Source organism: Hippocampus bargibanti, linkage group LG10, assembly GCF_051943395.1.
Source record: "Hippocampus bargibanti isolate YZ-2025 linkage group LG10, ASM5194339v1, whole genome shotgun sequence".
Lineage (NCBI taxonomy): Eukaryota > Metazoa > Chordata > Actinopteri > Syngnathiformes > Syngnathidae > Hippocampus > Hippocampus bargibanti.
Window position 1 is genome coordinate 17,969,706 of NC_142743.1, and position 24,532 is coordinate 17,994,237.

The 24,532-nt window shown below is 39.9% G+C and overlaps 1 protein-coding gene across 2 annotated transcripts in view; it reads right to left on the reverse strand.

Annotated features, from left to right (window-relative positions):
* Positions 1-2,875: 2,875 nt before the first annotated feature.
* smarca4b (SWI/SNF related BAF chromatin remodeling complex subunit ATPase 4b) overlaps positions 2,876-24,532 on the reverse strand; it is a 30,001-nt gene continuing 8,344 nt past the window's right edge. The window contains exons 9-34 of one of the 2 annotated variants that reach the window (XM_089006130.1): positions 23,405-23,578; positions 23,144-23,323; positions 22,988-23,035; positions 22,214-22,344; positions 21,301-21,358; positions 21,111-21,220; positions 20,858-21,005; positions 19,718-19,881; positions 18,957-19,023; positions 17,657-17,767; positions 16,462-16,704; positions 16,165-16,278; positions 14,926-15,033; positions 14,315-14,401; positions 14,004-14,050; positions 13,744-13,910; positions 12,335-12,498; positions 10,969-11,229; positions 10,783-10,860; positions 7,838-8,056; positions 7,498-7,763; positions 5,913-6,021; positions 5,131-5,232; positions 4,920-5,052; positions 4,522-4,661; positions 2,876-3,144 (exon numbers count right to left, since the gene is read on the reverse strand). In XM_089006130.1, the coding sequence (XP_088862256.1) occupies positions 3,109-3,144; positions 4,522-4,661; positions 4,920-5,052; positions 5,131-5,232; positions 5,913-6,021; positions 7,498-7,763; positions 7,838-8,056; positions 10,783-10,860; positions 10,969-11,229; positions 12,335-12,498; positions 13,744-13,910; positions 14,004-14,050; positions 14,315-14,401; positions 14,926-15,033; positions 16,165-16,278; positions 16,462-16,704; positions 17,657-17,767; positions 18,957-19,023; positions 19,718-19,881; positions 20,858-21,005; positions 21,111-21,220; positions 21,301-21,358; positions 22,214-22,344; positions 22,988-23,035; positions 23,144-23,323; positions 23,405-23,578 (3,465 nt within the window). In that variant the 3' untranslated portion in view covers positions 2,876-3,108. The remainder of the gene's footprint in view (positions 3,145-4,521; positions 4,662-4,919; positions 5,053-5,130; positions 5,233-5,912; positions 6,022-7,497; positions 7,764-7,837; positions 8,057-10,782; positions 10,861-10,968; positions 11,230-12,334; positions 12,499-13,743; positions 13,911-14,003; positions 14,051-14,314; positions 14,402-14,925; positions 15,034-16,164; positions 16,279-16,461; positions 16,705-17,656; positions 17,768-18,956; positions 19,024-19,717; positions 19,882-20,857; positions 21,006-21,110; positions 21,221-21,300; positions 21,359-22,213; positions 22,345-22,987; positions 23,036-23,143; positions 23,324-23,404; positions 23,579-24,532) is intronic. The other variant, XM_089006131.1, reaches the window with a different exon arrangement.

Below are 24,532 nucleotides of genomic sequence, written 5' to 3' on the forward strand. Positions count from 1 at the left end.
TGATACATTTCCCCCCAATGTTGCCTCAAAATAGCATGGAATACATTCTTTAATCGATTGCAAACATGTATGCTTTCCTCTTCAGAACTATTTGAATCATATTCATAACTGAATGTGTAACAAGAAAGCATATTCTCCGAATCTGAATCCATTGTTTTGATTCTCCAGCAATGCAAGACGTCTAGGCGTGACGTCACGAACTGGGGGCGGGACTTTCTGAAAATGCCAAATTCGCAGCTCAATTTTTTTTGCAGATTTTGGACACTTTAAGTCATTTTTATTGGTGTTTTGCATTTAAATAAAAATATCATACTGCATGTTTTGGGTATTTTAGATGCTATAAAACATTTTTCTGAAGAAAAAAAGTGCGTCGGTTGTCCTTTAAGCACATGTGGAATTACTCAAGTAGCACCTTTCATTGGTGAAACATTTTAAACCATTTCCGTCTGCAGCAATTCCTCGAACTCATAAAAAAAATACAACCGTATCCCGGAAGTGACTCAGTGACTCAGTGACTCAGACGTCTGTTTCGCAATAAGAGTCAATTTGCTGCCAACCGTGAATAGTTCATGAGCCTAAGTAACAAACGAATTATTTTCGTTTTTGAACCGTGAGTTGGGCATAGTTTCGCACGATGAGTGTTTTGTACGCAGAAACAAGCAAAACGAAGCTCACTCTTGGGAGGTATTCCTTGAATGGTGAACCTGCTGGATGACATATTTCAACAGCCTCAACCACCCACTTAACGAACATAAGGCTTGCATGTGCGTGCGTGCGTGTGAGCGCGCGTATGTGTTTGTATGCGTCTACATAGAAAGAGTGTGTGTGTCTACATACATTATTTTAAAGGACTTGAAATCTCTTGTTGTGCCCCTGTGTGCATGTTTCAAAATGTGTAATTTTTAATTTTATAAATTAACTCATTCACTGCCAGACATGCAAAAATGTATCCATTCCAGTGCCAGGGTTTTTGTCATTGTCACTCGAATTCCAGGACCCAGAGATTATTGAGTTTTAGGACTACATAAACATTCAATGCAGCGTAAGCAACCTTACACTCTCTTGTTTCATCAGAAAAAAAAACAGTTAATTCCTAAGGTATATGGATCTGGAGTAATAATAATAATAATCATAATCATAATAATAATGCCTGTCCACATTGCTAATTCAAGCATGTCCAAATCCGACCAAGTCAGGCAGCATTCCTCAACAGATCGTGTGTGACCTCTTAAATGGTCCACACGAGATGTTCACAGCGAGGTGTGAGTTGGGGTGGGGGGCGGGGGGGGGGTTCAGTGATTCATAAAAACCCGAAACCCCTTCTGCCAAAGTTCACCGTATCTGCCTGGCATTTTTTTCTGTGGGGGTTGTGCTCACACACATTTAAACACAAATGTGCTTGATACATTTATGAAAACAAGTTTTGGTGGTTAAATAAAGCCTGTTTGATCGGTAGTTTGTCTGAGACCACACCCTGGCGGTCAAATAGAGTAATTGCACTTGTCAGATATACAGTACAGTACATCGAATGGAATTAGATTGTTTAAACTTTACGAACACTTATTTGCAGAATAATTGCCTTTTTTTGTAGCTGATCGACATTTCTGAAGACGGATATCTAAAAAAACATATATTAGTTTTGTTCATATATACATAATCATGTTTTCATCGCACATGCGTTTCACTATCCATAAGAATGCGAGTTGCGTTCACTGAGGACGCGTAACGCGACTATAAATATGAATGTATTATTATTTTATTATTATTAATACTAATAATTATAATGTAAATACAATAATAATAATAATAATACATTTCATCTATAAGCGCATTTCAAAACTCTCAAGGACACTTTATAATCGGAAATGATTGAATATATGTGCTGCTACGTCTCATCTGCAACGCAAAAAATGGCTTGCATCAACAGATACCAACAAACACCTTGACACTTACGATAATTTATTGTTACTACAGTCTTTCCAGCGACAATGACACAACACAGCACAGACTAAAGTGTTGATGCTTTGGTTGAATGTTTAACTACCTACCAAATAAGAATAAAAGTACAGATCTAGAAAAGAGTCACCAACACATATTGTAAACCTACATACAGTATAGTATACAGAAATATCCAACACTATCCGGCCATGCGTCGTTCTGGTCCTTTATCATAAAACGAAAAAAATAAAAAAATAAAAAAATAACAGGAAATGTACCCCAAAGGTTTTTCCAACACAAAGTCACCACAAACATAAAATATGAAGAAGCAATTAAAGGTATTGGCTGGATCAAACCCTCCATGTGCTCAAATAAGTTTGAAGTGCTACGAGACGTGCAAGCAGTAGCATCCAGGCTGTTTTGACACAAACGTACACAACATTTGTGAACTCTGGGTCACGTCAGCGTTGTCACATCATATGTTCTGAAAAATGCTTCAAGCTCAACATCCGAAACGCACTAGTGTACGCAAACGTTGCTTTTTGAATATTTGACTCTTCGGAACCATTTTCAACCATGTCCATTCGGCGAGGAAGGCGCTTGCTTGCTTTTTGGCAGTTTGAAAATGATTCTGGATACATTCAGTTTAAAAAAAAAACCTGGATTTAGATATTCTTACAACTCCATACAGCAGATTAGCTTTTTTTTTTTTTAAACTCATTCACTCCTCATCCGAAGAGCTTCGTCAGCGAAAAAAAGTTGTGCTGGTAACCCTAAGTTTGGATGAGTAGTACTATATGCACGCACGGAGAAAATATATATATATATATATACTATATATATATATATATATATATATATATATATATATATATATATATATATATATATATATATATATATATATATATATATATATATATATATAGTAGTACCTTCGGATGAGGAGTGAAACGTCTGATACCTTCAAAGAAGTACAGATGATGGCTGAAGAAACCTTTTCATCGATGGACCACTCCTGTGTGACTGAGAGCTTACACCGACCGACATTATTACAAACCCTTCAGTTTGATCTCCTTTACGTGAACAAGCGGATGGAGGTTTTTCGTAATGATGGACTGGACGTGTTTGAGCAGGCACCTTTCATGCTACACCTTCACACCTGTCGCTTCAGGATTCTTCATCAGTGGCACTGAGGGAGTGCTCCTGCACGCATGCATGCATACACACACACACACACACACACACACACACACACACACACACACACACACACACACACACGCACACACACACACACACACGCACACGCACACACACACACACAATTACAGTACGGTGAGTCTAATTGCATATTTGTTAATATGACTCATGTTTTGAGATTTGAGTGACCCAACTTGTGTGCTTTTTGTTAATCACAAAAATTACATTCTCTAAAATTATTTATTGAATAAACAGATAATAATGACATATGACAATGAATTAAACAGTTTGTCCTACAATGCACATTGTGTTGCTCATTCTGGTGTGCGCGCCCCCGGCCAACTGGGAAGGGGTGGCTAGATGGCGCTCCAACTCTCACACACACACACTTCCTCTCACACACTCTCTCTCATTCTGGCTCTCTCTCTTGCTCCCCCTCTCTTTATTTCCCAGTCTCTCTTTCTCTCTCTCTCTCTCTCTCTCTCTCTCTCTCTCTCTCTCTCTCTCTCTCTCTCTCTCTCTCTCTCTCTCTCTCTCTCTCAAACACACTCTCACTCTCTCTCACACACACACTCTCTCTCTCTCAGTCTCTCTCTCTCCCTCGTCCCTCCCGCCATCTATCTATCTATCTATCTATCTATCTATCTATCTATCTATCTATCTATCTATCTATCTATCTATCTATCTATCTATCTATCTATCTATCTATCTATCTATCTATCTATCTATCTATCTATCTATCTATCTATCTATCTATCTACACACACACACACACACACACACACACACACACACACACACACACACACACACACACACACACACACACACACACACACACACACACATATATATATATATATATATATATATATATATATATATATATATATATATATATATATATATATATATATATATATATATATATATATATATATCGATACAACATGGTCTCCGGACTCCTTAGTACAGCAGTAATATTGGACACTCTTCGCAGAGGATAAAGAATATGCCGATAAGGATATACTGGTTGGCCTTACATATGTTTAACACAATTATGTGTTGACATATCCATTGCTCAGATATGGTGTTTAAAAAAAATAAAAATAGGCGACAAAATTGACATCACACAGAAAAAAAAATGGAGCTGTTATTTTTGTCGGGCCAGAATTAGAACACACAATAACACACATGCACACACACACACACACACACACACACACACACACACACACACACACACACACACACACACACACACACACACGCGCACACACACGCACACACACACACACACACACACACACACACGCGCACACACACACACACACACACACACACACACACACACACACACACACACACACACACACTTACCTCCTCTTGTTCTTCGTCAGAGTCATCGTCGCTAACGACAGGTTTCGCTCTCGTGCGTCCCGATCGTCTGCTGCGTCCTTTTCCTCGGTCTCCGCCTCGATCCTTTTTGCCCAGTCGGATCTTGACCTTGACGGAACGGGCTGAACATACAAGTAAGGGGCATTGAACTCTAGGGTACTGTATTTACAAAAAAAATACAGTAAAGTCTCGTTATATCGATATCGGATATATCGATAGTCCCGGTTATATCGATACTGTTTCTATGCACCCACGAAGAAAATTACATGCAAACAGGGTCGGATATATCGATAGTCCCGGTTATATCGATATTTTTTTGGACTCCCTTGAATATCGATATAACGAGACTTTACTGTACTTACATTACAAAAAGTACTTACATTCCGACTCAGATCCATCGTCTCCGTCATCCTCCTCTTCGTCGCTATCCTCGCCCTCGCTCTCCTCCTCCTTCTCGATCTTCTGCCTCAGACTGGTGAAGACCGACTGCAGCACGATGGAATCCTCGTAGATCTGCTCGCGTGACAGGAAGGGAGACTTCGTTCGTTATCATCGTTTCTGAAAAAGGGAAGTCTTTCAACGGGCACTCACCAAGGATCCTTCCAGGTTGAAGGTTTGAGCGTTCTGGAAAAGCAACATGACATCTCTCTCCAGGTCGCCCAGAGTGCGGTAGCGGTGACCTCGAATCCTCTCCTGCAGTAGGTAAAAAATGAAACTTTGTTTTTTTTCCAGAAGTTAAACGAACAATAAACACGGTGCACTGTGACATTACAGTGAGACCTCAACTTACAAACACCTTCTCTTACAAACTTTTCGTCTTACAAACGTCAAATTTATGAAAATTAAACCTTATAATAAGCACTATTTTCATAATACACACCCACCACGGCTGGCGGAGTGACCTTCGGCGGAAGCACACGACCGAACAGCACCAGAGGTTAAGTTACCAACAGTCCTTATGGAAGGTGACTCTCCTTCCATAAGCCATCAACGACCATCAAAAAGGTAAATAAAACTTTATTTTACAGCACAGTTTATTTCTTTCATTACAGTCCTCATGTAATGTGCCTCTCTTTCCAAACAGACATTCCCTTTGACCTTCGACCTCCAACGCCATTCCATCAAGCCATCAATGACCATCACAAATGTAAATAAAGTGACTTTATGATACAATGCAGTGTATTTCTTTCATTACAATACAATAGCATATTTATTATACACAGAATAAGGTAGGTTGTGTGTAGTTTTAAGGCTTATTTAGTTGAAAAGTATATTTTATGGAAACACGGGAATGGATTATTCCCATTTTAATGGTTACCTATGGGAACATGTTTGTTGAGGTACACACTTTTCGCCTTACACACTCACTGTACCTTGATCTTCCGGAAGTCCACCGGTCTGCGGATCAGCTCGTAGTATTCCGGCAGCTCTTTGCGAGATGGCAGCTGGATGAAGACCTCGCTGAGCTGGCGTCCACTCGTGCTGAGGTGACATCATCAAGATGCAACAAGAAAGAAGGTCAGACTCATGAAGGATATTTCTGGTCACACAGAGCTTTGATGACATTTTTCGTTTGTTTGTCTGACCTCCTGCTCTTGAAAATATAGACCCGCCCTCCCCCCGCCCAACTGAATTATGTAGAATATTGGTCAAAATCAGAGGGGATTTTTTTTTAATTATTCATCTTCCACTAATTGATGTCACGATAGCTTTTTAATAATAATAATAATAATAATAATAATAATAATAATAATAATAATATATTTTATTTCAAGCGCCTTTCAAAGCTCTCAAGGACACTTTACCGTCACAGACAAGCATAGATACAATAATAAATAAAATACAATTATAAATAGAATACAATCAATAAAATACAATTATAAATAGAAAGAAGAGATAGCTATACAGAAAACACAAAGGTGGAGGGAGGATCTGAGGGAACGAGAGGGAATAGACATGTATGTATTTATGTATTTATTTATCCACTTATTTATTTATTTATTTATCCACTGCAAACTAAACAGCAATAATCAACACAAAAATGATCAACTAAAAGTATTGAAAAAAAACACAACATAAAAATGCTTGAAATATTTGAAAATCTACAAATTATAATCATTTCTACAACAACATGAAATATATGTATTTTAAAACGTATCTGCTCTTTAAAGCTATTCAAAATAAGTTAATAATAATAATAGTAATAATAATAATAATAATAATAATAATAATAATAATAATAATAATAATAATAATAATAATAATAATAATAAAAATAATAATAGATTTATATTAGCGCTGAGGCGTATGTAGAACTGCCGCGGCTTGGAATTGAAGCTGATTTACGTGCGACGGGAGATGTGAGACAATCTGTTTTCATCAAAAGATGTTACAGATTTGTGTTTGCTTTCAACATTTAGCTTGTCGCAAACGGACACGTGTCACCATGACATCTGTGATCCACTGGTGAAAAGGACGCTTTGATCCGCTCCTCTTTGATCTAGAACAAATTCATACAACAAAGAGGGTGCAGAAAGTGCTTAAGATTGAATGACTGTCTGTGTCGTTTGTGTTGTGTCACGTTATTTATTTGGTTTGTTTATGTTGTTTTGACTTCAAGATGGCTGCCTGTACAGCAGCTCCTGTATTTTGTTTTTCTACTTCTTCCTTTTCTTTCCTCTTCCTTTCATCACTTTGCTGCTGTGAAATGTGAATTTCTCCACTGCGAAACTAATAAAGGCTAATCTAATCCAATCCAAGATAATAGTTGGCAAGATATGCTCCCTTTTCCATAAAATATTTTGGATATGAAAGTCATAGTTCATGAAGACCACATGTAAAATATTGGCAAAGGTCAGAGCTGAAAAATGTTGCATTTTGTCCACTTAATTATATCGGTTCTCACGAGACTGTGTCTATCTTCACTGCGTTTCGAACAAAATCAGGAAGCTTCTCTACCCGTCTTTGTATCTGATGACGGCGTCGATGATCTTCTTCATCTTCTTGGTAAGGGCGGGAGGATTGGGGGATATCTTCTCAACAGGTGGTCTCCCCCTTTTTCGCTGCCTTTTGGCATCGTCATCTTTATCTCCTCGCCCTCTTCCTCCCGAGGAGCACGAGGGCGCAGGGAGGTCCAGGTCCCTATCTCGCTTCCTCTTCCGAGTGGTCTTCTTGGTCCGTACCTCCTCTTCAACCTCTTCCAGGGTGCCCTCCTCGATGGCCTGCTCGGGAGGGAAAACCGACAGTCGACACTCCGCCTCGCCATCTTCCCTTGTTTCTCCCCTTTTCCTCCAATTACCTTGAGCCACTGCTTCTCGGTAAGCGAATCGCTGTAGTCCACCTCTTTCCGCTGACGAGAGCCTCGCCCGAACATTTTCTCCTCCTCCTCCTCGCAGGTGAGCCGCTCCACTTCGGCGTCGTCCTTCATAATCCAGGTAGGCAGCTCGTCCTCTTCCATCAGACGAGGCTTGCGACGAGGGTTGCGCGCCTCTTCGCGCCGGCGGTCCAGGTCCATCCGCTGACAGGGGAACAAAGCCACATGACCTCAGTCTTTCATTGCGCAGATCCACATTTCTCGAGAGCACAGGTGTCAAAGTCAAGGCCCGGGGGCCAAAACTGGCCCCCCACATCATATTAGTTGGGCCACGGAATCAAATAAAACTTGTGAAATTCCATGATGCTTGCTAAAGTCCGAACCAAAATTCCAAAATTTCCCATGTAAACCACAATACGAATCATTATTTTCGACTTCAAATTTGAAATCAAGTTACAGACGCTTCCCTACTTACGAACATTCGAGTTACGAACAACGGTAAACAGGAACATTTTTGTACTAACATATATAGCACTCTCTCCAGTTGTACATATCTTTATACACCATATATTAAATTCATATATTAAATGTTTATTTCTCAGTGCAAGCCTTACTTCAAACATACTTCTATGAGCCTTAATAATAATAATACATTACATTTTAAGCGCCTTTCAAAGCTCTCAAGGACACTTTACAGTCACAGACAAGCATAGGTACTATAATAAATAAAATACAATCACAAATAGAATTCAATAAATAAAATATAATTATAAATAGAAACAAGAGAGAGAGCTACACAGAAAATGCCATTTTAAATACATTCCAGACAAAATATAGCACTGAAGCAACTTATGAACGAATTCACCTAACGAACGACCGTTCGGAACGTATCTCGTCCGTAAATTGGGGCGCGTCTGTATTCATAAATCTGTGCGCTCTACTGTATATGTAATAGGAGATTGAACATTCCAATGACTTCCACAAATTCATAACCAATTTTTTTAACCAATGACATTTCCGATTCACCAAACTCGGCTGGTGAAAGACTGATTTACAGAGGGCAAAAATAATTCTTAATCTTCGATACATTTTTGATGGAACGTGTGTGACAGACTGATCGAGATTAGAAAGAATAAGAAGTTATCGTATTTAAAAGTTTCATGCTGTTATATGCTTAGTCAACATGTGTGACTAAATACACAATTGAAGCACAGACAACCTGGGGTCAATCAGGTCAACAGACACAGCAAGTTAAACTGTCAGCTTCATCTAGGAGATCTGCGATCTTGCACAAAATATAGGAATTTATCACCAAAGTTATTTACGACTTGAAAATCCTGCACAGGAAGAGCTCATTAGGCCAGGTTACAAATTTGTGTTGGTTACAAAATGTTTTATTGCTTACAGCTGTTCGCGCTCAGAACGTTCCAGGGACGTGGTATTCTAATCAAGAAAACTATGTTTTACTAATGAATCACTTAAATTTGCATATACTCTCAATAAATAGCTTGGCAGAGGGCTGAAGAATTCAGACGTCTGTCATGAATGACTGCGTTTCCTGCCGGCAGTAAAAGACAATCTTTCTAGTTCCGAGTCTTCGCCCACAGTGTCTGACTGTCACATCTCTGACACAGACGTGTTATGAAAGACACCTGGAGCCGGTTTCAAATGGGTTAAATAGCGCTCTGTCAATCATGCTAGACTTTTTCGAGAAGAATCAGTCATTTGGGGTGACGGGATTCATCATGTTAACTTGTGCAACTGAATTGGAAGCGGATGTGGTTTGCTAGTTGGGTTCTAATGCTTGTTCACTGCATGCAAAACTGTTATGAGAATTAGGCTTGGAACAAATTGATTACAGTGAGACCTCAACTTACAAACACCTCAACTTACAAACTTTTTGTCTTACAAAGGTCAAATTTATGAAAATTAAACCTTATAATAAGCACTATTTTCATAATACACACCCACCACGGCTGGCGGAGTGATCTTCGGCGGAAGCACATGACCGAACAGCACCAGAGGTTAAGTTACCAACAGTCCTTATGGAAGGTGACTCTCCTTCCATTAGCCACCAACGACCATCAAAAAGGTAAATAAAACTTTATTTTACAGCACAGTTTATTTCTTTAATTACAGTCGTCATGTAATGCGCCTCTCTTTCCAAACAGCAATTCCCTTTGACCTTCGACCTCCAACGCCAAGTGACTTTATGATACAATGCAGTGTATTTCTTTCATTACAATACAATGGCACATTTATTATACATAGAATAAGGTATGTTGTGTGTAGTTTTAAGGGTTATTTAGTTGAAAAGTATATTTTATGGAAACCCGGGAACTGATTATTCCCATTTTAATGGTTTCCTATGGGAATTACTTTTTTGAGATACACACTTTTCGCCTTACACACGCTGTCTGGGAACCAATTAAGTTCGTAAGTTGAGGTCTCACTGTACTATACTTTCCAGTGTATAAGGCGCACCGGAATATCAGGCGCAGCCACAATGAATGGTGTATTTTCAATTTTTTTTTCATATATAAGGTGCACCGGACTATAAGGCACACTATGAATGAAAAACGTTTTCTAAATATGTTAAATAAATAGATAAAAGTTTCCAAATGTAAGGCACACCACAATACAAGACGCGACCGTCGAGGCTGGGGTTACGCACTACTTCTTCTATAGGGGAAATGGAGTCAATCGGTGTGTGCTGACAGTCGTTGCGAGACCTGTTGTGGCTCAATATCACTTCACATATAAGGCGCACCAACCGGCGTATAAGACGCAGGGTCCTCTTTTGAAGAAAATCAAGGCTTTTGGGTGCGCTTTATATACCAGAAAATACTGTATTTAAAAAAAACAAACAATGTTTCTATGTTACTTCCTTCCCCAGAAGCAACCCAGCTGCTGTTAACCCTAATACTGACCATGAATTGATCAAACTCCTCCTCGCTCCTGGCGATCATCTGGTTGACCGTCTCGTCATCAGGGACCTCGTCCTCCTCCTGAATACCGTAAACGCAATTGGCAAGCAGAGAATAAGCACGTCAATCCCCTTTTTTTTCTCCCCTAAACCGCTGCAAAAGTGCTGTGTCTCTGGTGCACGCACACACATTCATCCGTAGGCACACGTCTTGTCCCCAGACTTCGTCTTGCTCTTCGTGCTCTAAGATGGCCTGCAGGAAGGCCCTGCGCTCGTGGCTGGATGACTTCTGGTCAAACATGCCGGCCTGGATCACCTTTTGGTCCACGTTCAGTTTGTACTTGGCGGCGGCCAAAATCTTCTCCTCCACGCTGTTGACTGTGCACAAGCGCAGCACGCGCACCTCGTTTTGTTGGCCTATACGGTGAGCTCTGTCCTGGGCCTGCAGATCCTGTGGGGGCGGACACACACAAAGTACAAAAATTAAATGTGATTTACACATATGTGAGCATTATGTTCTAATTTGTGGGTTTGGGCAGGGAACATTGAAAATGTGGACCCCCGTGAACTTGCTCATGCTGGTCTTCTTTTTCTTTTAAGTAGCGACTTTTTCTTAACTCATTCACTGCCATTCACAAATGTATTCAGGAATTAAAAAATATGACGTAGAGCGCCACTCACGAATTTGTTCAGGTTTTGCTTGGGTGCCGATAAAGCGCTAACCATGGCCTCTGGCAAATTACATTCTTTTCCACAGGAGGGCAGCATTTCCCTTTTTTCACGTTAGCGCTTTGTTCCAGCTTCAGCTGTTGTTAACGCGCTATATAAACCAATATGTATGTATTGCATTGTATTATGGACAGCTGCCCTCATTTCAAGCTCATATGACTCCCTACCCATATAATTTAAGAATTAACTCTGTCTTTCTGATGAAAGAAGAGAGTCTAAGGTTTCTAACACTGTATTGTATGTTTATGTAGTCCTAAAACTCAATATTCTGTGGGTCCTGAAATTCAAGTGACAATGACAAAAACCCTGGCATTGGAGTGGACACATTTTTGCAAATCATCTGGCAGTGAATGACTTAAAGATGGAGCTGCCTCAACAAGATGTGTGCCGGGAAGAACACTAAAAGATTAAAATATATATAGAAAATCAAAAGTTATCCAATCTAAAAGACAAAAAAAATAGAATTAAAACAATAAAAAATCCATAAAATCTGATATGTGGTCTTATTTCCTGTTCAAGTTAAACTAACAATAATGGTTAACTTCATTTTACACTTGTGACAATTGAGATATACAACATGCAGCTGTAATGTATCTTAATGTACCAAGCAGAGTGATTGACTTATTTTTTAATCCCTTTTTGACATGTTCCAAATATTAAAATATTCTCCCAAATATTGCCTTTATCTTACAATGACTAATTAACCAAAGAATTAATAAAAATTTTTTTTTTTTTTTCATTATTCCCTATCAGGCATTTTATTCTGAATCCAAACAAATTGGAAGTAACAAAGGGAGAAAAAAAAAGATGAGAAAATAGATTGAAACCTGGTGGGGGTTCCAGTCCGAGTCAAAGATGATGACGGTGTCGGCGGACTGCAGGTTGAGGCCGAGGCCTCCTGCTCGAGTGCTCAGGAGGAAGATGAAATATTCAGACTCGGCGTCGTTGAAGGTCTTCAGCAACATCCCTCTGTCTTCAGCCTTTGTGGTGCCTGGTAGGACAATCATGTGTCAACATCACGAGAGGCTAGTTTATAATAATAATAATAATAATAATAATAATAATAATAATAATAATAAATACATTTCATTTATAAGTGCCTATAAAATCTGTCGTTAACTTGTTGCATTCTTTTTCATTTTTATTCATTTCCATGCAAATTATTTATGATGTTAATCTAAAAACCAGAAAAAATCAAATCCTTTGGAAATGTAATGTTGGGTCTGGCATGCAAATTAAATGGTTGTGATTTCTCTAAACTGTGGTGTTGGATTCACTTTCCGAGATAGACTACAATAAACAAATGTAGTACAGTACAGACATTAAATTCACAAGAATATAATCCTGGCATTCTAACTAGTTTTTGGGAAACACACGGAGCGTCACAATGGCTGGTGGACTAGTTTTCGGCGGTAGAACACCAAACCACACGGCAAAACAGCGCCACCGTGGCTGCCTGACTACTTTTCCACACCCACTTTCTTTGAGTGCACTCGGTGCAGAAGTGGTTTGTTATCCAGTGGATACTTTTGCTTTTTTTGGGACCGAAAAAGACCCCACCACAGGCTAGTGTTAAGGCGAAGGAGATTATCAAAAAAACACGAACGAGGTGTGCGTTTGTGTGACTTTGCGTCCCAGAACCAGTATACTAAGTCGACCATTGCTACGTGTGGCTAAGGGTGTTTCTGTGTTGTCTAAGCAAAGGTCTCAGGCAATAGAAGAGGTTGAAAAACTTCTGTTGATTTGGATTAAAAAAAAGCAGCTAGTAGGGGACAGTGTGTGAGGGTATTATCTCCGAGAAAGCACGGCAACTTCACTTGGATACCATCAAGAGGCAACTAAATCAACGACCATCACAAAGGTAAATAAAATGACACTATTATACAGTACAGTTCATTTCTTTAATTACAATACAATAGCACATTTATTATACATAAAATAAGGTATATTTCGTGTAGTTTTAAGGCTTATTTAGTACAGTAGATAATTATGTTTTATGGGGACCTGAAAAGGATTATTCTCATTTTTAATGGTTTCCTATGAGAAATTATGTTTGGAAGACGAACTTTTCACTTTACACACACTTTCTGGGAACTAATTAAGTTCGTAAGATGAGGTATCACTGTAATTGTTTATTGTAGTGTCTCTCTCGGAAATTGAATCCAACTCCACGACTGGGGTGAAAAACCAACCAAATCCAACAATCAAATAATTTATTTTAGTTGATTTTTTTTACCATCCAGGCGCAGATACTTGAAGCTGCGATAGGCAAAGTAGTCCTCCATGATGGTCATGAGTGTGGTCATCTGACAGAAGAGCAGCACTTTATGGTTGGTTGCTCGTAGCTTCGGGAGGATCCGATCCAACACCTCGAATTTTCCTGAAGCTCGATACAAGTCAGGTCTGACATATAGACCAAAAAAAGGGGGAATGACCTTAATGTATATAATTTATAAGGTATTCACGTGATGATAGAGTGCTGTAATTCACACTTACCCTTGGACTATTCCCCCAGAGAAACCCAAATGTTCAGAGAAAGATTCCTACAAAAAAAAATCAAAGTGAGAACATTTAATCCCGTTTGGATGTTCATAGAATGTGGGAGGAAACCACATATTTGAACCAATCGCTGTTGGCTCTGCTCCCCTCCTCCAGCATTACAACTTTTCAATCCAAACCAATTTCAAATTACATCTGATTATCATTCAACTTTATCCGTGTATTTTTTTGGATGACTTCATGCTTTTGAAAATCCTTTTCAGGATAGTCCTGACACTCTTGTCGTGTAAAACATTTTTCAACAGTACCTCAATCTGCTGGAACATGTACGGATGGTTACAAATCTTCCTCAACTGCATGATGGTGTTCATCAGTGTCTTAGTGCCCCCTTTGCCCTGATCATACACAAAAAAAAAAAAACATTAAAATATTTCCTCAGCCTTTTAGCTCATTCACTGCCATTCACAAATTTATCCGGGAATTGAAAATATGACGTAGAGCGCCATACCTGAATTTGTACGGTTTTGTTTTTTCATGCTTGGGTGCCGATAAAGCGCTGGCTATGGCCTCTGGCAATGTTTTATTTTTTCCATGTTAGCGCTTTGTTCCAGCTTCAGATGTTGTTAAACATATACTGTATATAAAAACCACTGCATTGTATTTTGGACAGCCGCCCTAATTTCATTCTCATATAACTCCAGACCCATATAATTTAGGAATTAACACTTTTTCTAACGCTGTATTGAATGTTAATGCAGTCCAAAAACTCAAAATTCTGTGGGTCCTGGAATTAAAGTGACAATGACAAAAACCCTGGCACTGGAGTGGACACATTTCTGCACGTCTGGCAGTAAATGAGTTAATTTATAAATCTATCAGGTTGGCTTTGCTTGCGTAAATCCTCAAGCACATACTCTACCTTCTTGTCTTTCTCAGAGCCATCGGTCAGTAGCACGCCCTTGGCCTGCATGTGTCTGTAGAGCACTCGTTGGAGAGATGACATGTCACACTTGATCACGTACTCCACCTGCAGCACAGGTGTCAAAGTCAAGGCCCGGGGGCAAAATCTGGCCCGCCACATCAAAGACAAAGTCAGCTTTATTGTCAAATATGCTAATATGCATGACATACAGCACAGATGAAATTAATGTCCTCTCGGACCCAGCGTGCAAGTCACTTATGTGGCTAAAAAAGACAGACAATACATGTAATTTTCAACAGATTATTTTTTACAGACAGTGTTTTTTAGGTGTTCAATTGCCTGACAAGTTTCGGCGTATACTTCCGCGTATACTTCCTACGTATACTTCCGCCTTCGTCAGAGGGGACACTCTGACGAAGGCTGAAGTATACGCCAAAACATGTCAGGTAATTGAACACCTAGAAAACACTGAATGTAAGAAAATAATCTGTTGAAAATTAGATATCAAGTAGACAGGATGAACTTAATACAACTAATACATGTAATTTCTGAATGTAAAGTGAGGTAGTGTCATATGGAAAGTGAGGTAGTGTCGTATGTGAAGTGACGTAGTGTAGTAATGCAAAAAAAAAGTTGAAGTGAGGTCTTGCAGGAAAAAAACAAAAGAAAAAAAATAGAGTTCAGGATGATAGTACAGCGTGTAGCGTGTACTCAGAGTTCGGTGAGTGTGGCAGTGGGAAGGGGAAGGGGCAGGGGGGGCAGGGCTGGGAGGGAGTTGAGTCTCCTGACTGCCTGGTGGCAGAAACTGTCCTTGAGCCTGCTGGTCTTGGCTCGGAGACATCATTTTATTTGACCCGCAGAAGCAAATCAAACTTGTGAAATTCCATGATGCTTGCTAAAGACCGAACCATAATTTCAAATTGCCATATGTAAACCACAATAACAGGGATTATTTTTGACTTCAAATTTGAAAACTAGTTATTCATTCATTTGTTGTGCGCTCTATATGTAATATGCGGAGAGGATTAAACATTTTAATGGCTTGCCAAAATTCATAATGGCCTCGAGAGGAAACCATAACTACAATGTGGCCCGGGGCAAAAAAATGAGTTTGACACCCTTGACCTACAGGGATGCACAAACAATGAGTGAGAAACCACAGTCGACAAGATTCAAGAGCCAAAATGTGACAAAACGGCTGGTTACGTGACATAGGCCAAAACAAGCTAGTCATGCCTTCTCCGGAAGCTGTGCCTCCACTTCTTTCTTCAACCTGCGTAGCAAGAAGGGACGGAGCACTTTGTGAAGACGACGGATGATCAAGATGGTCTCTTCTTCGTTGAGATCCACCTGCAGGGTATGACGGTATAGTAGAAAGTGATAAAATAGCGGGACACGTTTCATCAAATTGTGAGTGTCGCACAGGTTATACCGTTTACTTCAGACAAATAAACCTTCAAACAGATACTTTCTGACTTTAGATGGTGGAGCACAGAAAAATACTGTCAACCCACATTAGTGTCACCCACTCACTTTCTCTCCGGTCATCGCAAAAGGAGCATTGAACCATTGTTCGAATGTACTGCAGCTCTTGAAGATGGTGGGCAGGAGGAAGTTAAGCAGCGCCCACAGCTCCGGAAGCTTGTTTTGTAGCGGCGTGCCGGTCAGTAGCACCCGCCTTGGCGCCAGGTAGTGCGTGTTCAGCACCTGGGTTAGTTTACAGTGGTGGTTTTTCATACGATGACCCTCGTCCACGATCATATATTTCCAACGGATCTGCCGGTAGGTTGAGAAAAGAAGTAGAAGTCAAAAAAAGATGATCAATCTGGCTGCGTGTAGTGTGAGAGAAGGATGCGGTTATTATCTGTCGTTTTATTTATGTCCCTGTTTTGTGATTGTAAAGTGTCCTTGAGAGCTTTGAAAGGTGTTTATAAATAAATTATTTTATATAACATTATTATATTATTATATTATTATATTATGGGAGCCGACGTTTGTTAATAATAATAATAATAATAATAATAATAATAATAATAATAATGATAATGGTGATGATAATAATAATAATAATAATAATACATTACATTTATATTTAGATATATTTGAGAGCTTTGAAAAGCGCTTAAAATGTATTATTGTTATTATTAGTAGTAGTAGTAGTAGAAGAAGATTATTCTTATTATTATTCTTATTCTTATTATTATTATTATTATTATTATTATTATTATTAGTAGTAGTAGTAGTAGTAGTAGCATTAGTTGTATTAGTATGAGTAGTATTAGTATTAGTAGTATTAGTAGTCTTAGTAGTGAGTATAGTTTTTGCTTTTTTGAATGTTGCTGTTCCGATGACCATCTTGTGTTTGGGAGCCTTTTACTGAGTGACTTGCTTGTTCTGTAGCCACAAAGGGACATAAGTCTTCTTGTGCCGGTCCCAAGCCCGGATAAATACAGAGGGTTGTGTCAGGAAGGGCATCCGACGTAAAAGCTTGGCCAAAACAAACCTACGGATCAAACCTCTAAAGATGGAGGACACTGATTTGCTGTGGCGACCCCTTGAAGGGAAAAGCCCAAAGGAAAAGAAGATTCTATTATTATGTTATTATATTATTGTAGTAGTTCTAGTAGTTGTAGTAGTATTTGTAATTGTATTTGTAATTGTTATTGTTATTATTATTATTATTATTATTATTATTATTATTATTATTATTATAGATAGTCACACCCACCTTAGCCAGGACTTGCTTGTCTTTTATGATGTACTCGTAGGTGGTGAGGAGAACATTAAATTTGCCGCTGCGCAACTGAGGGACAAAAGCTCTTCTGGCAGCCGGAGAACCCTAAAATCAAGAAATGCCAAAACAAAAAACAAAAAGGAAGAATAAACAACTAGACGCTCCCCACCTTACAAACGAGAAACGTTCCGAGCGAGCGTTCGTAAGGTGAATTTGTTCGTAAGTTGCTTCAGTGATATATTTTGTATGGAATGTATGTTTAAGTCAAACACTGAACGGGAAAGTATAAAACGCAGATGCTTTAACAGTCGTAAAATAAATTCACACCTACTGTAGTACGACGACGTATATCCTTGGGTCTTCACTCAGCCAATACTGAAGCGACTGATTCACGTAATTCAGTAAGTACCTTCCTCTCCACCTACATACTCTACGCAGCCAATCGCAAGCGAGTTCGGCGGATCTGGGCCTGAACTCGTTGGCAACACTTCAGCATCACTGGGTGGTGATTGGTCAGCCTTGGTATACGTTGCGGAAACATCCAGACCTCGAAACCTCTACTGTGTCTGTGTGTGTGCATGTCCGTGAAGCACAGTACGCAGCCAATCGCCAGTGAGCTTGGCCGGAAAAAGGCTCAAAACAAAAACTAATAAAATAAAGGCTAAAAACAAAATCTAACTTGCAGCATCTCTGTCTGAAAATACCCACAAAAATGTTTGCATGTAACGTTATTTGTAACTCAAATGTTCGTAAATTTGGGAGTGTCATAAAACAAAAAAAAAGCAAAATGTCAAGAATAGATCATATAATTGATTAACTAACCAAATTGTTAGATTGATATTTGGCATTGCTCATTGATGGGTTAAAAGTGATCGTTCGTCCTTGGTTCATCGCTCTTCAGGGTGTTAGAAGTGGGATGGTGAAATCGGCAGGAACCCAGGTGTTGAACAGAATAAATTAGTTTAATCTTGTAGACAGCAGGGACATTGTGAGGTCGGTTGAGGAGAGACAGAGAGAAGAGAGAGATAGACGTGTTGGGAGAGCTTTATATAAGATGGACAGGATGTGACGTATAGGATGTGACGTCATGTCAAGGCGGGCAGGATATGACGTGTCAGGAAGTCCAAGAAAAACAAAACGATGAAAAAAGACATTTAAAGATGTTCGTATAGCGAATTGCCCCAACACTCATCACTGCATTATTGTTTTATGTTCAGTCTGCTCAGTATGTTTTGAAGTAGCATTGCTCTGACAAAATGTTACCAAGTGTGGTTCCCTCGCCAATTCAACTCACCTTATAGGATACTTTCACAACTGTAGGTGCCCACTTGTCAAACTCGTAAACCCAGTTTGAAAGAGTCCTGGTGGTCAGAAAGCGTGTTGGATTCAAATCCGACATGGCGTCTACTTTCAAATCTCATCCGCAACAAAATACAGTGAGACCTCAACTTACAAACACCTTATCTACACTTCAAATTTCTGAAAATTAAACCTTGTAATAAGCACTATTTTCATAATACACACCCATCACGGCTGGAGGAGTGATCTTCGGCGGAAGGACACGAGCGAACAGCACCAGAGGTTAAGTTACCAACAGTCCTTATGGAAGGTGACTGTCCTTCCATCAACGACCATCAAAAAGGTAAATAAAACTTTATTTTACAGCACAGTTTATTTTTTTAATTACAGTCCTCATGTAATGTGCCTCTCTTTCCAAACAGCAATTCCCTTTGACCTCCAACGCTATTCCTCAAGCCATAAATGACCATCACAAATGTAAATAAAGTGACTTTATGATACAATTCAGTGTATTTCTTTCATTGCAATACAATAGCACATTTGTTATACATAGAATAAGGTATGTTGTGTGTAATTTTAAGGCTTATTTAGTTGAAAAGTATATTTTATGAAAACCCGGGAACGGATTATTCCCATTTTAATGGTTTCCTATGATAATTTTTTTTTTTGAGATACACACTTTTCACCTTCCACACTCTGTCTGGGAACCAATTAAGTTCGTAAGTTGAGGTCTCACTGTAGATTTCTTTTTCTTACGAGAGGGGCACGATGATGAGGTAGGGTCCGTTGAGTCGCTTGTGCTCCATTAGGTACGTGATGAGCGCTATTGTCTGGATGGTTTTTCCCAGGCCCATTTCATCGGCCAGGATGCCGTTCAGGTTGTTGTTGTACAGCGACACCAGCCACTCGAGACCTTTGATCTGACGGCCAACCGCAAGGATTTCTTATTAAGTCTGGGACAAAAGCTTGCATATGACACAACAGTAGAACAAGGGTTAACCCACAGGTGTCAAAGTCTAGGCCCATGGGCCAAATGTTGCCCACCACGTCATTTTATTCGGCCCGCGAGAATAAATGGAACTTTTGAAATTCCGTGATGCTTGCTAAAGTCTGAACCAAAATTTCAAATTGTCGTATGAAAACAGTCATTATTTTTTAATTCAAATTTGAAATCTATTTATTCATTAACTCACTCAGGGCCATTCACAAATGTATTCGGGAATTGAAAATATGACAGAGCGCTGTTCCCAAAAGTGTTCAGGTTTTGCTTGGGTGCCGATAAAGCGCTGACAATGGCCTCTGGCAATGTTTTTTTTATTTTCCGTCAGAGGGCAGCATTTCCCTTTTTCCATGTTAGTGCTTTGTACCAGCTTCAGCTGTTGTTAACGCGCTATATAAACCAATATGTATGCATTGCATTGTATTTTGGACAGCCGCTCTCATTTCAAGCTCATATAACTCCGGATCCATATAATTTAGGAATGAACTTTTGTTACTGATGAAAGAAGAGAATATAGGGTTTCTTGTGCTGCATTGAATGTTTATGTAGTCCTTAAACTCAATATTCTGTGGGTCCTGGAATTTGAGTGACAATGACAAAAACCCTGGCACTGAAGAGGACACATTTTTGCACATGTCTGTGAGTGATTTAGATATTTTATTGTGCTATGTGGCCCGCGACAAAAAATTACTCTGACAACCTTGGTTTAACCAAACGTTAAAATAGATTATGGAACCATTGTCTTGAGAAAATCATTTCTAAATATATTTAGAACATCAAATACAATGCTGCAGGGGCTTAACTGGGCCTACAAAGATTTGTCACTCCATCCTCTGAGCTCATCATGACACAATTGACCAGAACAGGCTAGTTTAAGACATAATGTGTTTATTTACCTGATACTGCTTGAGTTGTCCGTTTATCAATAAAGTGGACTGCTTTTCCACCTTCTCTGTGACGGCATGAGCCACGGCGTAGTAAGACTGAAGTCCTCGTGCAAAAGCTGCTCCGCTGTACTCATCATCCACATCCTGTTTTGCATTCCTAGGAGGAAAAAAAATGCTTTTGGAACTTGGAAGGCACTTGAAACGCTTTGATCAAGGTACTGCCATGAACGTAATGAGCAGTGCGATTCGTCCATTTACTCACTCGATGATGTGTCGCACGTCCACCTCTGACACGTCCTCGCTGTCGGGGTCACTGATTTTCTTCTTTTCTTCTGTTGATGTGGTTGAAGGCTGGTGCTCATCCTCCTCCTCCTGACACACAGCAGGTATATGAGTTCACCCCCAAAAAAGTAGTTTTTTTTTTAAGTAAAAAACAATCTAAAAACACTCACTTCTTCCTCCTCTTCGTCCTCGCTGTCTTCACTATCAGAGCGTGGGGCTACCTCATAACTACAAATAAATTAATACATAAATAAATAAATGATAGATAGCTCGATAGCTAGCTAGAAAGCTAACTAGACAGCTAGCTAGACAGCTAACTAGACAGCTAGCTAGACAGCAAGCTAGACAGCTAACTAGACAGCTAACCAGACAGCTAGAACAACAGACAGACAGACAGCTAGCTAGACAGCAGGCTAGGCAGCTTGCTAGACAGACAGACAGACAGTACCTTTCAGGTATAAATACAAGTACCGTAGTTTTCGCACTATTAGGCACACTTGATTATAGAGCACCCCTTCAATGAATGACATATTTAAGACTTTTCCATGTATAAGATGCCCTGCATTACATGGCGCACCTTCAATGTCTGACATATTTAAAAAACGTTTCCATATACAGTAAAGTCTCGTTATATCGATATTCAAGGGAGTCCGAAAAAATATCGATATAACCGGGACTATCGATATATCCGACCCTGTTTGCATGTAATTTTCTCCGTGCGTGCATAGAAATAGTATCGATATAACCGGGACTATCGATATATCCGATATCGATATAACGAGACTTTACTGTATAAGGAGCACTGGATTATAAGGCGCATGGTCAGCTTTTGAAAAAAATGGAAGGCTTTAACGTGAGCCTTACAATGCGGAAAATACTGTATTTGTATTGGCACTGTCCAATGAAATGAATCTTTGTGCCGGTGTACTTATTTTCCTCCATGCATTTCAATCAGACTGAAACAATAAACAAGTCTGCCCAAGAGATTGATCATATTATTTATACATGCCACCAAATGGAAACAAAATGATTTGATACCGCTAACTTCGATCTGTTCAGTGTCTGTTCGGTTTTCCTTCTCACCCAGGGTTCATCTCCAGCCACGTCTCCAGCTGCCCCGCCTTCGGAGCGTCCACCCCGGTCAAGATGTTGCCGCTGTCCACATGGATGACCTTCACAGGAAGGTCACTCATCTGACTGGTCTCATCTAGAGGCTGCAGAGGAAGTGAGATGACAATGTACATTTGCAATAGAATTCACTGACACACATGCTGATAGAGAATAGACAGAATAGAAGTGATCATATTTAAAAGTTTCATGCTGTTGTATACTGAGTTGGCTGAAAAGAAGGCCCACAATGAAAGCACAAAAAACCTAGGGTCAATCTGATTTGAACAGACACAGTCTGTTAAACTGTGTTCTTCATGTAGGAGATCAGGCCTTGGACTAATTTAGAATGTGGTAAACTCCCTCAAAGGAAGAGCTCTTTAGCCAGGTCTCATTAGCCAGATCTATCAGTTCATGGAAAGACAACCCATTAAAATGTCCATGCTCTGTTGGTTTATGGATGTTGGTGCTTGTACTATGGGACATCCAGGAGCGTTGTATTCAAATCAAGAAGACAATGTTTTACTAATGTATCACATAATTTTGCATATACTCGCAATAAAATAGCTTGGCAGAGGGCTGCAGAGGTTGGGCGGCGGTCACGAATGGCTACATCCCCTGCCGGCAGTAAAAGATAATCGTCTTTGTTCTTTGTCCAAACAAACAAACATCTCTGACACAGGCACACACACACAAACAAGAAGGATCTTGAATAGGATCTGGACATTTGCCATACTTCTGGCAGCTTACCTCTCCATCGGGCCCCAAAGCTGCAGTCTGTCCCTCTGGACTCTCCAGCTAAACAGGAAAATCAAAGGAGGGGTTTGCGATTTTGACAATTCCTTCTAATATTGTGACCATCATATGTTATCAAATAAGGTGACCATGACCCTTGCTCCGACGTACCTTCTTCTTCTTCTTCTTCTTTTTCTTCTTCTTCTTCTCCTTGAGGGCCTGTGCAGCCTTGTGCGCACGAACCAGCTCGGTGAGGTTGGCCACATATTCGTCTGTCTGCTGCAGCAGGTAGGCCAGACGCTTGTCCTTCTTCTGGTCGATCAGTTTACGGTAGCCCTCTTCGTCTTCAGCCTGAATGGACAAAATCAGGCTGAGGAAGGAGGTTCTGCCGGAAGACATGTACGTCGATTATACGCGGAGGCCGCACGTTACCATGAGTCGCCGCATTCGCTCTTTCTCAATGCGTTCATTCTCTTTCTTTTGCTCCCTCTCGGTGTTGGCGTGATAGGTAGCCACAGCTTTGGTCAACTTTTGGAGTTTGCCAGTGATGGAACGATGATACTCCTTGAAGTCTTTGGCATGTTGAAGGATACTGTTGAGATACTCCTGCAATGACACGGCGAGCGATAAGGTGGAACACAAGAGAGAGAGAAAACGAGCAATCGTAATACAGTAATACCTCGGTTTACGAAGGTTACATGTTAAGAAGGTTACATGTATGAACATTTTACCTTGGCATACAAACTATTTTTCGGGATACACACGAAGCTGCCACAATGAGTGATGTGTCGTTCGCGAACAAGTCCGTTCTCCTAACAAGAAAAGGGTGGCCGACTGTTTTGTCCTCTATTCCCCGCCCCCAGTCTTCGGTTAAAGCCACGTGATTGGTCAAGGACGCAGCATTGAGGGGGTGGGGGTTACAGACAGAGAGGGAATAAGGCCGTTCTCCCAAAAACAAAATGGCGTCTTCGCTTAAAGCCACGTGATTGGTCATTTTTCCCATCACATATTACCGTTGAAGGAAAAAAAAACATTACAGTTAAAGCAGAATCCACATTTTTCTTAAACAATAATATTTTCTATGGACAAAAAAAATGGTTTCGAATAATTTGGACGGTAAACGTAGACGTTTGAGCAGTAGCGGACCGTCAAGGCCTTCAAAGCCTTCTCTGCTGGCCTAAAAATATCTAAATCATCAACTGATGTTAATAACATTTTGTCCATTTCTTTTTAAATAATTCCAAATTGTCTTTCAGCTTCCTTTCATAACTTTTTTTCTCCTTGTTGCGCTGCTTCCAGATGTGTGTTTTCATATTTAAGCATTTAACCAATCACATTTCAGCTGTCATTTGTTACCAGGATCAGAAATCGACCTGGACACCTTCACAAACAGTTCTGCGGGCCTTGTCGCATCAAATGTGTCGATCAAACTGTTGCTATAACCAATCAGATTTGGTGTTGGGAACCCAAAAGGGGTACCAACGCCTTGTTGTTGCCGAAAACTGCTCTCATCATTAGCCGCTAGTGGCGAGAATATACTGGCCATAGCTAGCATACTGT